The 14807-nt window shown below is 42.0% G+C and overlaps 1 protein-coding gene across 1 annotated transcript in view; it reads left to right on the forward strand.

Moving 5' to 3' along the window:
- LAMA4 (laminin, alpha 4) overlaps positions 1-14807 on the forward strand; it is a 100205-nt gene that overhangs the window by 33983 nt on the left and 51415 nt on the right. Inside the window, exons 3-6 of the mRNA XM_010083783.1 lie at positions 228-352; positions 4396-4476; positions 9719-9933; positions 13936-14031. Coding sequence (XP_010082085.1) covers positions 228-352; positions 4396-4476; positions 9719-9933; positions 13936-14031 — 517 coding nt within the window. The remainder of the gene's footprint in view (positions 1-227; positions 353-4395; positions 4477-9718; positions 9934-13935; positions 14032-14807) is intronic.

The raw sequence follows: 14807 nt of genomic DNA on the forward strand, positions 1-14807 counted from the left end.
CACATATGTCTGCTTTGTCCTGTATCGCACCTTGCCAACACACGCTGGCTGGTCAGAGTAATCATTTATAGCAATTTTATTTGTGGCAGTGTTAGCTGGTTTGGCTGCATCTGTCAATGCCTTAAAGGGTCAGGGTCTGCTTGGCCAGGTCTTCAGCTAAATGATCTCTTTCTGAATTAGGCAGCACCTCCATTGAACTTTTACCAATCTCTCTCTTTCCGCTGAAGGACTGCCAGAGAAACACAACAGGACAGCACTGCGAGCAATGTCCAGATGGCTTCATTGGTGATGTCGTCAGCGGAGTGCCCACATTCTGCCAGCCCTGCCCCTGTCCCCTGCCAGCACTTGCCAAGTACGTAAAGTGTCTTTGCTTCTCTTTTTTTGATTTGGGCTGGCTTTGGCCCTTTCCAAGGTGGGGTCAGCATCCTTTCCCGGATGCAGGAGACAAAATCTGCTGCCCTTGCCAACTGGGGGAAAATAAGAGGAGTACCAGCTGCTCAAATTTACAACCACAGGAAACAGCATTTCATTCAGAAGGTGTAAAATATCCCTAAGTGCTCATATCAATTCTTACCAAGAGAGAGCAGAAAATATTTGAGCAAATTCAAGTTCACTCTCTTTTATTTAGGAGAGATTATTCAGCTGTCTGGTTACTTTTAAGAGTCCCTTAAAGATCAGTTCCCAAGGAAGGTGGCATCAGGGATGTATGTGGCTGAAACAGACATACAGAAAGATCAATCTGTGACCTCTGGAGGGTAAAACGAACTACAAAAAAGCATAGCCTGCTAGCCTCCTGAGGCAGCAGCAGCTGAATCTGGTTAGTACAGTAACAGCTAAAAGGAAAGGTCTGAAGGACTCTGTGACAGGTACGGTGTCCTTCAGCTGATGCACAGCTACCTTTGGGCAAGAAACTCTGAAGCCAGACAGAAAACCAAGACCAAGCCAAAGAGCTCCAGCTGTTATCCACTTTGTGCCTTCAGAAGACACAAATAACTACAAACCATGACCAGCTATTAGAAACTGTTTGTGGCATGTCAGTAACGCAGCTGAAAGAAGTTATCAGCTTCCTTTTGCTTGAGGTCCATGCTCTGGGAGACAGGCATCTAAGCAAATCCCACTATAATGCACAGAGAAGATGCTAGTAAATACTTGCCAAGCGGCTGAAGTTGTTTTTCAGCGAGCTATGTACTCCCCTTGTGTCGTTTCCCATTCTGCTTTCAGCAGGGCTTCTCAGCAAAGCTGAATTTCCTCATTGTGTTTGTTTCCTGTTGCTATAGCATTACTCATACAGCCTTCAGGTGGGATGAGCTGCATTTTTCTCAGCTGCTCAGTGGCACAGACTCAAAATGGCAATGGAGCAAAATCACTGTGGCCAAACTCCCACAGATCACCTCTTGGCTTTCACAGTGAGTTGCAGATATGTGAGGAGGGCCATGGAGTGGAGGACAGTTATTGTTGAAAAACTGCAGCTTTGCCTGGATTAGCAAGAAAATCCTCCAGAGACAGGGGAAGATCCTGGCACTGCTCACATATAGAAAGGCTTAGGGGTAAACGAGCTCACAGACCAAGCAGACCACTTCCTCCAGTTTCAACAGTGGCTGTAATGCCAGAAATAGTAGAAATACAACTGTCAGAAGCAGTGCTTTGTCCTTAGCAAAGGAAAGTGATTTTTTTTTAACCTGTTGGGCACAGAGCAGCCAGTTTGTTGTAAGGAGCTGTTCTCTCAGCCACAACCTGGGCTGCACGTGCCTGAGGCACTCCTGCACAAGACCCAGTCTCTACTAAGCATGGTCAGTCAAACAAGGCCTGGTGTGTCCTCCCTACAGTGTGATTTGATACAGTATGGCTGGATCTGCATTCACCCAGCCCCCTGCCCAGTCCTGCAGCCCCCCGGGCTCTGAGGCAGTGCCCCCCGACAGCAGGGAGCCAGCTGGCCCACCAGCTCAGCAGGGCTGGTTGCACTGGGACCAGAAGGGACCTGGGCTACAGGCAGTCTCTGGCAGTGCTATGGGAGATGGAGTACAGTGGACAAGGAGCATTCCCTGGTTCCGCATGTTCCTTAGCCCGTCTGCTACAGCCATACACCTCTCCTCTTCCAGACCAGTAGAGAGAAGGAAGCCCTGAATCCAAAAGGACAGCAGTGTGGGGTTAGGGAGGGAGAACAAAAGTTGCAAGGAGCCTGAATGCAGATGCTTCAGCATTAGCAGCAATAGAGGAGTTGGACTTGATGATCTTCATGGGTCCCTTCCATCCCAGGATGTTCTACGCTCTGTGATATGTCAACCCTTCAAAACTACCTCAGTAAAAATACACTTAAATTTTTCACTTTTCCCTCGGAAAAGTCCTGAAGGCACTAGTTAAAGGAATATCCAATCGCAATTTGCCCCATAACCCTATTTAAATAACATGCAGAAATTGCCTGTTCAGCTTCTTGCATGAGAGAGATTTGACCACAGCAATAGCCTTCAGCTGGGGCTGAACAGGCAAATAATAATGAATGAGCAAGGTTCAGCCTTGTATACCTAAATTCAAAGAACAACTGTTCTTTTTTTTTTTATTATTTTTCCTCCATTAATTCTATTCCATTTATACTAAGGCAAAACAGAAACTACCAAAAAGCAAAGAAGCATTAAAAGTCTTAAATAAAGAACTTCCAAAGGATGTTGTTTTGTACTCTTTATTACTTTGGAAATAGCCAGCAAATTCATAATAGCTAGACAAAGTGACCAAATCTATAAAGTGATAGACTCATCAGATACATACTTTTTCTTGGGATCCATCTGTGTCTCTCTAGATTTTCTGGCCAGACTGTCTTCATATCTGCTACCCTGGGAACTTTTGGAATAACTTTTGGACATTACTCATGAAGTGTAATGTCATCTCTTTGGAATAAAAAAAAGGAGGAGGCAGATTGCTTCACAGTCCAGCAGATGTTACTTCTTTTCAAACCTAAGGGAATTTTATGGGGCTTCTTTTTCCCTAAAACATCACAAAAAATATAAACCCTCAGGAAAGCTTCAGTCTTATTTCATAACTTAAATCCACAGTGTGGTTTTTTCAACTACGAGAAGGAATTAGCCTCTGTAAAAGAAGAGGAAGTCTGCCAAATTGTTACAATTTTCTCAATATGTTCTCAAAAAAAGCTTTACTGAAGTTAATTTGTGAATTCTGTGAGAAGAATCTAATTTTATGTTCTCTCTGGTTATATGAAATATTTTGAGACAGCACAGATCCAGACACAGATTTATTTGACCCTGGCTGTCCCACCAGCTGAGAAATGCTGTTGGGAACAGAAATTACACAGGAATTCTTGTTGCCTTTCAATGCTCCTTGTTCCTGGAACAAGCAGTGCATGGATTGTGCTCTTTCCCATCACTCCGAGTCTTTTGTCCTTCTGCGTGAAAGGAATGAAACCTGGCCACAGCTGTCCAGCACTGTACGACTCAGGACCTGCATTTTAACAACCGTGGGCCTGCAGCCGGCAACTGCTGCCACTCACTACTCTGGTCGCATTCCAGTGCTGGCAGGAATTTGCTCACACATATTGCAAACTAACTGGAAACATCTTTAGGACTGTATGTATTTTTCCTGCAAATGTATTTAAGCCATGTCCATCACTGTGTTTGAGGTGTACACAATTTACACTTTCCAAATCTGGCTGCTGGTGTTCCTTGGGTCTCATATTTAGTTAAACATTTGTTAAATCCTGAAAACATAAGAAAGCAAAGGAATCCATGGTTTAGAGTCAAGGCAGTGAAAAGTAGAGCCCAAGCCATTACTGCAGTCAGTATCGCTACTTGGCATGTTGGTCTCGGAGTAAGCCTCAGACTTTTTCCAGCTTACTCAGAGATGGCAGAGCAGCCTCAGTTCCTGTAAATGAAGATGGCATCACTGAGGTCAGTTTTCACCCCTCTGTACTTCCTGATTGGATTTGAGGAAAACTGTAGGATCTGCACCCATTCCAGAATCTCAGTTCCTGGGGTGTTCATTGCAGTGTCTGTCATAAGCAGTATTTTACTCCTTAGAATAAGAGACAGGAGGCAATTAGGTTCACACGCCATACATATTTATCTTAAGTAAGTCCCTTATCTAAAATTTGTGCATCAAAACCCGCAGGTGTGTCTGATCTATACTGCAAGACAAGAACTTATATATATATGCATTTATATAGCTCCATAGTGCTATATACTAATTAGTGCTTTCTACAATAATTAAAATCTCTAAGCAAGGGGTATAATATGAATGACATATAAAGCTTAAGTATACTTACTCAGTGATGAGTAACCAATAGCCAGGGCTCACACTGACAGCAAATGTCCACAATGTAACAAAGAAATACTCCCAAGTGTTTGCAATTGCCTGCTGTTCTAACTATTCATTATAATGAAATTACAGCTTTGCAGTCTCCTGTTACAGAAAAAGTGGAAGCGTGCGCTGTGTCTGTAAGGAAAACTATGCAGGACCCAACTGTGAAAGGTAAGAAATGAATAGGATGACTTACTGGTCAACAATACTGAAGTCCAGAAGTTGTTGAGGGAATCTTCCCAGACAGGGGAGAAATCTTGTGCATGTGTTCTCATCAGGTTGAATCATGGCTGTTAAAGGATCTCATTCAGTTCCTACTAAAAACCACAGGAACTTGCTGTGGAGACATGTCAGGGTTAGACAGACATTTACATGTGACATTGATCGAGTTCCTGCCCTTTGTGTACCTTCATGAGGCGATCTTTCTAAAAGGAATATGATTTACAAATCAAAATAAAAAATACAAATCACAAACAGCAGCTGAAGTGAAAAACAATGACCACATATCTGCCTCTTGCAATTCACCACTCTAAAACCTATAGAAGGCTTCTACCAAATAAATTTTTCAAAAGCAAAGGTGAAAATACAGTATCTGGGCAAATCCTCAATGAGCAGATGCTGATTTTTTAGTTAAATTTTAAATGTACTTCACAGATACAATTCAATAAAGTCAAGCAAACAACCGCAGGCCAGTGCTGCTTTTCAGCCTTCTCTTATGCCCATAAACAGTTTCCAGTAAATATCTTCTAAATAACAAAGTACACAAATAAATGGAGCTGTACAACAGAAATATAAATTACTCTCCTATGTCATAAAGGGCCATCCTGCTCACTATGAACAAACATAGAAGACGTTTCAATGAATGTCAAAGGCCTGATTATAAATCAGAAATTCTCCTTGAGCAGCCAGTAAATTAAAACAGCTCTAACACAAAGACCAAGGGGTATAGGAATGCTCAGACACTGGCTTCCTGAACACATCATTTTGTTTTTCCTTAAAGTCCCTGAAGTATTTAAGACTTCAGTTCACTGTCATTAATGGGCAAGTCTTGAATTCAAATGATACTTAACTATCAGAGAAGGGAGAAAGCAGATGTTTAAGATGCAAAGAGAAATCAGTATGAAAAAGGTAAGATTAAAAAAAGAGTGAAGGCTTTTGCCCTTACAGACAATGCAAAAACAGCAGCATATTACCTCTGCATCATTAACATGGTGACAGCAATCGTGAAAGCCCTTTAGACATATGGCACAAAAAGGAAAAAAAAAAAAAAAAAAAAAAAACCTTGTTTCCAGGCCTATGGCTGTATAATCTTGTTCTTCCAAAATGTCAGATATATACACAAAGGATAATGCAGACAACTAAAAGGTCAGTGAGGTTTCCTAATGGTTACCAAAATGTCAGCCTAGACTACAAGCAAACCAAATCCTAGCGGATGCGTAGTAGCAGCAGAAAATAGCATCAGCTTTGTTTTCTAATAGCCACTACCCTGCCTGACATAGTGCATCTGTCTCAGGGAAGGCAAAGCTGCATAGATGGGTTAGAAAAAGATACAGAAAGAAATCAGCCTGTCCTGGTCACCGTGTTAAGGTCCTTGACTAACTGCTGGGGTAAGTGTCAAGCAGTGACAAACAGGACTTTCCTTCTGGTAGTCTCCTGGTTCTGCTCCCATTTGTGTCAGAAACAACAAAAAACGTTTCAAAGACTAATGAGAAATGCATTGCTTGTCCCTGTCCGCTTGCTAAAGAGCAAGTCCCACCCTCACCTACATTGCTGCTGGGCACTGACACCACCCCCTGCTCCCACTGGCAGCTATTGCACCATCAACGTGCTGGCAGGAGGGCTGGGGGATCCTGAGCAAGAAGGGGCATTGCCCCTGTCCCTCCCTGCAGCCCAGAGAGCAGCTTGTGTCCCCAAGAAGAGGGAGGCTACATCCTGCTCGCCGGTCTCCCTCCCAGCTCTCCACAGCGGTGGGTGATGGGTGCAAGGGGCAGCAAGCTGCAGGACACCCCTCCACAGGCAGAGCATGGAATCTCCAAAGCAGCACATCCAGAGGTAATTTGCTCCATTTCCTCTGGCAGTCATGTAGGAGGCTTTTTTGTGCTGCTCCACGGGCTTGGCACAAACCTATCCAGTTTATGTTTGCCAGCAAACGGTGTTGTGAAATCATGGAGGCCTTTGCCAGGAACCGAGACAACCAGCTTCCCAATTCAAAATTTAGGAATAAATCCTTTTGCTCCTGGACTTCAGCAACAAGACATTAAGGTGGTAGCAGATGAAGTCCAGGTTTTGTTAATGCCCAAATGATAAAAAAGATAACTGAACAAATGCTAGTTTAGTGTCCAAAGTGGATAGACAAAAAAAGGTTCTCTTGGCATTGCTGGGAAAGAAGAATTTCTTACTCACCAATAATTACAGGAAGCAAACATGGCTGCAAAATGAAACAAAGATAACGTAGCAGCTTTATTATGGGAGAGGAAATATTCTTTGTTAGCAACAAAGATCCATGTGTTGATATAACAGAGGAAAATACTTTTACTGCAAGCCTCTCCTTTTACAGGCCATAAAGTGCAGAGATGGAGGAGTATGCTTCCATCCAACAGCCTCTGCTTTTCTCACATGCAACCAGCTATTCAGCAGAGGCCAAGTGCAGCTCAGCCCTAAGAGATGCACTGAGTGGCAAAGGGAAGGGGAAAATGAAGGTGACACATTTATTTTCATCTCTCGAAGTTTCTATTTGTTTTAGATAGCTACTCCAGATGAGGAGATAAGGATAATAAAAGTGAGTCAGACGGTCATAAAAAGCAGCTCTTAACAAAATATGTCTGTGAGGATGTAAAGAACTGTCCACTATGTTTCTGGCAAGTGAACTGAATGGTAGATTTCAGAAAAGAAGAAAAGAAAACACCTTGTCCTGATGAAAGTGCAGACATTGTGGGCACGATGGGAACAGTGTGGAGTCTTTGTTAGACGCTGGCTGAAAACCAGAGCGGGACTGCAGTAAGCGAAACACTGGTTTGGCCCCAGCACTGCCCAGTGGCTTCTGTGACTTGGGGGCCACATTAGACATGCAATCATCTGGAAAGTACCAAACTAGAGAAAATTAAAAAGCAACTCTGTAAGATTTTGAGAGTTCTGAATAAATCAAATTACTCTACAGATTTAGAAAAAAAAAAAAAAAAAGCCACAGAGGTTTTTTTTTCTTGTTCAAATTTCAGAAATATACTGAAATTCTGAAATTGGGGAAAATACTAAAATTTTACATTGGCTGGAATATTAGAAAATCATACCAAGGCTTTTGGCATGACTGAATAGTAGCATTACCCATCACTGCCTGCTCTGACTCCCATGGGAATGGGGAGTGACTCCACCAAAGTCAGTTAAATCACACTCTGTGCTCAGTGTCACATTCAGAGTTCTCCAAGGGGTGCACAGAACTCCAAGTCACATTTTTATTCTTTTTATCTCAGTCACCCAAAAGATAAGATCTGCACCAAAGATTCTGGCAGTGCTGCAAAGAGACAAACAGTCTTTGTCATTGGCAAAAGCAGCATTTGATGCAGCCAAGTGGTTTATATTAAGATGCTTAAAATTTTATGCGTTTTTACTGTGGGGGTTCAGGACTAGAACACGAACAAAGCAGCACTGAGGAAATTACTTTCTTTATTAAAAAAAAAAACCAGCAAATGTGGGAACAGATCAAAACTGGAAGGTCTTATCAGATCTCCCATTTTTCATCATTCAGACACAGCAGAACCTTGATTTGACAATGTTCAGATTTTAAAAGACAACAGACCTCGGCTCAGGTCCCCTGCCAGAACCTGGGAAAATTAAACTAAACTGCCTGAGAGCTCACCCTCCCCGCCCACAAACAGCAGAACAAATAGCATCTTAAAATGGGACTCTATGGATGGGAGAAAAGACAAGGACAACAGGGTGATAAAACAGGATGAAATGTGATAACTACTCCTTACCTGAATCACTGCAACAGCTATTCAATTCTCCAGTTTCTCCAGTCAGCAATTGCTACGCCAGCTAGTTATCCCCCTCCCTGCAGTAATTCTTCATTCCCAGTTTGGAGGTATGAGTCCCTGATCTCTGCACCCCAGCTTCCTGGGTCATGGACCCTCCCGCCACCCCACAGTGACACTGTGAATGGTGTTGGTTGCCCCTGTCCTTCCAGCTGATCCCTGCAGTCCATCAGCCGCTGCTCCACACTGCTCCAGCCGCCAGCTCCTCCAGCGATGCCCTTGCCCAAGGATTCACCCCTGCGAGCTGCTCCATGCCCACTCCAGTGCTGGCTCTGTTTGTCTCATTGGTTGTTTTGCAAAAGTTTCTCTAGCTTGTAGGTTTAAGAACACTGCCTGCTACCAGTAGAAACCCCTTTAACTGAGACTTGATATTTTTTTTCCAAATGTTGATGCCAAGTCTATCAAATGTTGCCTTAGCTCGGGGCCACTGGTCACCCAGGAGTGCTGTGTATCACTGGTTTGCTCAGACTTTCAAAAACCACTACAGTTTCAACGTCTCTTCCATTTCAAGATGTAGTGAGTTTTCAACTGAAATGCTTCCCAAAAGTGACATGACAAGATAAGCAATTTGGACAATTCAGGCCTTCCCTGTGGTGCTTTTTACCCACCTCCCTCTCTCCCTCTGTAAACTAACAGAAGAATCCTCCCCTCCTGAGATGGTGGCTGCTCTCAGCCTTTTGGCCTCAGCCAGCAGGTTAACATCAAACAAATCTGAAAAATGGAGGCTGGTTCAGTGCCTGTTCTGCTTTGCAAAACCCAGAAACCATCCCAATGCTGCACTATGGAATAATTCCTATAAACCTTTTCTGGTCACTGCTTTGTTGTAACATTATAATGAAAATTAGGTCTGAACTTCCTCTGAGTTTCAGTATCGTGAAATGGAGCCTCTTACCTCAGTTTCCTATATAACACAATATAGTTGGTGAGATCCAAAACTGAAAGAGATCAAAATAAACACCAGAGCTGCATCTCTGCCAAGGTCATTCTGTCACAGATTTTAAAACTATGGGGGAACAAATCATTTTGATACTAAAGATACACACACAAAAAATAATGCAGACTGGTGTGACTGAGATACTAGGAGTATTCAAGAAGGGAAAAATATATCTCTGCCCATGGCAGGGAGCGTGGAACTAGATGATCTTTAAGGTCCCTTCAAACCCAAACCCAAACCATTCTATGATTCTATGATTCTATAACCGTACAGATTTAGATTAGAGCACAAAACAGGCTCTGCAGGAATACAGTTCCTGATTTGCCTTCTCTCCATTAGTAGCTGCAGACCGTCATCAATTTCCTGGTGACATAAATAAGGTCAGAGAAAAAATGGTACTGCAGATGGGAGCGTCATTGCTCACCATTGTTGTGCCTGCTCTTCCTTTCAGGTGTGCCCCCGGTTACTATGGGAACCCTTTGCTAATTGGAAGCACTTGTAAAAAATGCGACTGCAGTGGTAACTCAGACCCAAACCTGATTTTTGAAGACTGTGATGAAGTGACCGGCCAGTGCCGCAACTGCCTGCACCACACCACCGGGTTCAAGTGTGAACGATGCGCTCCGGGTTACTATGGGGATGCCAGATTCGCTAAAAACTGTACAGGTATTGTCTATAGTTTAGTTGAGCAGAGCAAAATGCAGCACTGCATGGTCTACAGACGACCTGCCAGAGATCAGAGGTGCCTGAATCAGTCATCAGATACTTGTGGCCCAGGGAGGCAGGGGGTGCTCCCGGCTGCCTACCTGTCAGGATGATTTGGATGCTTGTTTGGTGGAATCATCCCAGGCACCAGCACACTTTCCATTGCCTACAGGGAAATCTCAGAGCCCAGACTCCAACATCTCAAACACCTGGGCAGGATCAATGTAGGCACTGTTGTGTCCTGCATCTTGTTTTAAATAAGGGTTTCTAAGCTTTCTTTGGGCAGAGAATTCAACTTTGTGTTAGTTCACACCACATGCCACCCAACGTGACCACTCAGACTGATGGTACTTAAAGGCTTTCTGCTAGTTTCTGCGGTGATAATATATTCTACATTTTCCTTGTGTCTGTGTAATCTTGCTGATTACTGTATTTCCACACCAGAGATGACTGTATTTCCAGGGGCTGGTAAAGTGCTACGCAGAGGATCTTCCCAACACATACCTGTACAGAACGATTACCAAGGTTTACGTCCTTTAACAATTATTCTCCTAATTTACATGGAGTTTGATCCAAATAGAGCCTTGGGCACATGTCCTTTTTCCTTGCTTTGGCTCTGGGAGATGTAGTTACATTTTCTTTCAAAGCACAAGGAACAGACATAGCTAAAAGCAAAATGCAGGTACTCAGAGCAGGGACCTTGGGGCTCCATCCCAACCCCTTTGCCAAGGTCCTTCCCTCAAGGAACAGAATGCAAATGGGGTAGATGGATCACTCCTAGCTCTTAGCTGACTTGAAGGTAAGACACAGGCAAACCACACACCCAGCCTGGACCTTTTAAGTGCTCCTGGGTCTCCAGGTACAGGGCTACAGGCCTTGGGGCCTTAGCAATGCCTTGATCAACTTATGTCCTTCTTGCAACTCACTATACACTTGGACTTTGCTTTTTACTAGCTTACTATAAAGTGCTAAGGCATGTTTTGAGACCTGCAGGATGGAGGTTGTGAGGCTGCTCTGTACTCAAGTGCCCTTTGTGCTGCTGTCTTCATTTGTAGGGGACCACGTATGATGTCACTAGTGGCCCCTCCGGGTTTAATATTCCTGTACTGTTACAGAAAAAAGTGGAGAGTCCATCTCCGTGATGTAATTCACACTGTGAAGTCATGTGCTTAAATTCCATTTATGCTGAATGGAGAGAGATGGTGCTCCCATACAGTAATACCAAAAGCCAATTCCAGGTATCCAAATCAGCCAAAGAGACAGTGGCTGTAGGGAACAGTGTGCCCCAAAACTCACCTCCTGCATGGATCTGGGTGCCCAACACATGCCTGAAGTTCAACATCTCTGTGATTTTGAGATTGCAAAAGCAAAGCTTGTTTATGCACTTCACTGCCTAATTCAGATCACCAGACCTGATGTAACTGCAGTTCTCTCATAAAGATGACACGATCTAGTTTGTGTTTCCTCAGTGCCATGAGGCAGGAGAAACGCACCCAGCACTTCAATTTAGCAAACCGCAGCGATCATGCCCTAGCCATGTGCAAAAGCAGCGCTTTGAACACCTAAGAGTAGTTTTCCCAGAAGTCTGAGGATTACAGGGCATTCCAAGTGTCTAAACAGATTATGCAAGACATAATTTTGGAAGGCATCTCTGAACACAGAGTTTCTAAAGTTAAGTCACACTTTCATCACCTCAACATAGTTTTGGGTTGCACCCTTAAGGAGTTGCAGGAATTAGAGGCAGAATGCCTCGGTATTATTTACATTTCTGAGGTACAGTTTAAGTCGGATTTCATGCTGCACAGGACTTCTCTATATAGGCTTTTCATGCAGACTATAAATCAGCTTGGTAGTTCTCTTCATTAGCAGAATCCCTTGTAGAGTTTGATCTTTACTAAAAATAAAAAGTGCCTGGGCACCTCAGTATGTTGTGAGATGTACGGCTTTTCTCTATTTAGGAATGAACTTAATCTTGTAGTTGACTCTAGCAAATCCTGATTTTGAAGTATATTTCAGAGAATTACACACTTCTCACTTCATCTTCATTTCTGCTAAACATCACAACACTCTGTACTTTACAGTACTGCATGGATTGCCAGCACCACTCAAGTACATCCATGATACTCAAATTATTTGGGTAGTTTACAAGGCAAGCTTACATTTTGTTTGGCATTTTGGAGCAATTAGGAACTCTTATTTTGAAAAACAGATTCCGAAATAAGACAAATACCTTCTTTAAAATTTCCTAGTGTAAGAAACAAGAGAGTCTGTGTATGTGGTTTCCACAGAGCACCTTAAAGGGTATATAGAAAAAAAAAAAATTCAAAAGAATTAAATGAGCAGAAAACTCTATCCAGCTAAGATCATCTTTCTTTTCTTTCAGGCAAAAGGCAAAATCTGTGTAACCATGGATAGTAGTTTTCTGCTTCTTTTCGATATTTTTTTTAAACTACTTGTCCTTTAGCCACACTTCAAAGCTTTCCACAAATGTCCCTCACAAATAAAGGTAAATTTAGAAATTTATTCCACCAGTAAGCCACAGTAACATTGAAAAGTCTTAATTCCCTACTAAAGTGTGGTATCCCCTAAACAAGTAGATGAAAAAATTGTCAGGACTGCTTTTAAAATTAATTTACTATAAGCATTTGTGTAGCAAATTAAGAGTTGTCCATTTAAATAAGAAGACATCATTTGATTTTCTTGATCATCAATCTCATCCAAATTTTAATCTTGCAACTGAAATCTTGTCACCAGTTTTGGGGATAGCCTAGATCCTGTGATATAGGTAAAGAGAAATCTGTTTTCAAATGAGAGTTTTCTTTTACTTCTTAACAAAAGAAATAACAAATTTAAAAACTTTGAATCCAAGAGCTGGGAGAGACCCAGTTTATAAATTGTGATGAGGTCAAAATATCAATTGCTTCACAAAATTGATAACCAAATTCTGTTCTCACAACGGTACAAAAACTGAGTCATTCCACTAACACTGGTTCAGTTACACAAAATTATTCTATTGTTAGTTCATCATGTTGACTTTGAAGCTGTATTACACATTTACTCTGATAATTCCTTGAATGTGCAATGTGGAATGTAAATACAAGAATAATTCATAGAAAACAATGAATAGGCTTCAATAAAACAGCACTAAACAATTTTGTTATATGAGATTCTGCTGAAACCATGAATCACAAGAACAAAACAAATTCCAGATAAATTGCTGCTGTTCCTATGTTCTGCTTGAGTTTTTGTAATTCTATCAAAGTCTTCCAATAATATTTTAATCTTTAAAATAACACACTTTAAAAGGCCAATTCAAGCTTGAAAGAGACACTTTAGATTAAAAATTATACTTTTTTAAAAGCCACTTGTACTGGCAATAAATATGTAGTTTACTCAAGTTTAAAAAAACATAAAACCTCATTTATTCTTCATTGTAAGTGGTAGGAGATATTTACTTTTTGATATGCTCGAGCTGATGATGGAATTGGAGTCCACTATCAATCCCTGATAGCTGCAAAGCTCATTTAGCGGCAGCCTGACATAGTGTGATAAGTTCCATAGGTCTGTGGAGAGATTTGTAACTAATAATTAACTTTAGTTGTACTGCTTTCCTTGGCCCATCTCCTAAATGTTACCCTCTCTAGATAGTGATGCACAATGGCCCAGCTGGGCGACTCTGACCTTGCTGCCTCTGCCCGTGACCAGCTGGGAAACTTTGAACAAGTCGTTTCAGCACAGGCTTTCTGGTTCAGTTTCCTGTCTCATATTTTATCTGGTCTAATACGAACACAGTGCAAAGAATACCTTTTTCTACATGCTGAAGGAAAAAAATCAGTCCAAGAACCCTTGATTTTGGTTTGACTACCCATGCACAATCCTACGTACAATCATTTCACTAGTCTTGGGAAGGTGAGTTGTATATTTTGAAGATTCTTCTTTCAAAAATCCTTTCTTTTTCCCCAGAATGTAACTGCGGAGGGAGAATGTGCAACAGCCAGACTGGAGAATGCCTCGCAGACAGTCCTGAAGTTTCTACTGGCACAGACTGCCCAACCATCAGTAAGAAGAGTCTCATGAGAACACCAAAAACTAGTATCCCTCTTATATTTAGATGTTACAAATACTAACTTAAGATCTTGGTTCCCCAGTGGGCTCAGCACTTTGACCTTGGTCCCACAGTGCACTTAAATATGTGAATTTGCATGAAGCCCCTCTTAGTATTTCAATATGTTCTTACTTGCTTGACTGAGTACATGCATACGTCCAACTCTGTGATACAGACCAAATGTTTAGGTACAAACTACGGAGCAGTAGGGAAGTATCACCAAAGCCAGTTCTCTAGATTTTGAGACACAGTGACTGCAAAATAATATTCTGGTCCTAAAAACTGCCATCACAACTTTATCTGTGCCATCTTGCACATCACTTCTGGTTTTCCAGTTGTACACTTAATATAAATTGTTGCTGTTAACAATTTGACATACATCCATCAGACAGCTGCTTTTCGACTATCATCTCCCCTATTCTGATGATAAGAAGCCTGGGGATTTTCCAGAAGCACTATGTTGTAACTATTTGTAACCACTGATATTTTTTTAAATGTTAGCATAATTATGCCTGTGACATAATGCAGACCATGTAGCACACATGGGTTCCTAAAACAACTCCTTAGAAGAGGGGTGGTGTGCCTGGAAGTGTAAACAGAAGGAAAACATTTGGGAGCTGCTGTCATCAAGGATACAGACTATACAATACCAAGCACAAGTTTCTGTAGGAATCTGTGTTTCATGTTCACCTAAAAGTCTCTTGCATTTAGTGGTGGTACCAATGTCACT

Source organism: Pterocles gutturalis, unplaced genomic scaffold (genome assembly GCF_000699245.1).
Source record: "Pterocles gutturalis isolate BGI_N339 unplaced genomic scaffold, ASM69924v1 scaffold8600, whole genome shotgun sequence".
Classification (NCBI taxonomy): domain Eukaryota; kingdom Metazoa; phylum Chordata; class Aves; order Pterocliformes; family Pteroclidae; genus Pterocles; species Pterocles gutturalis.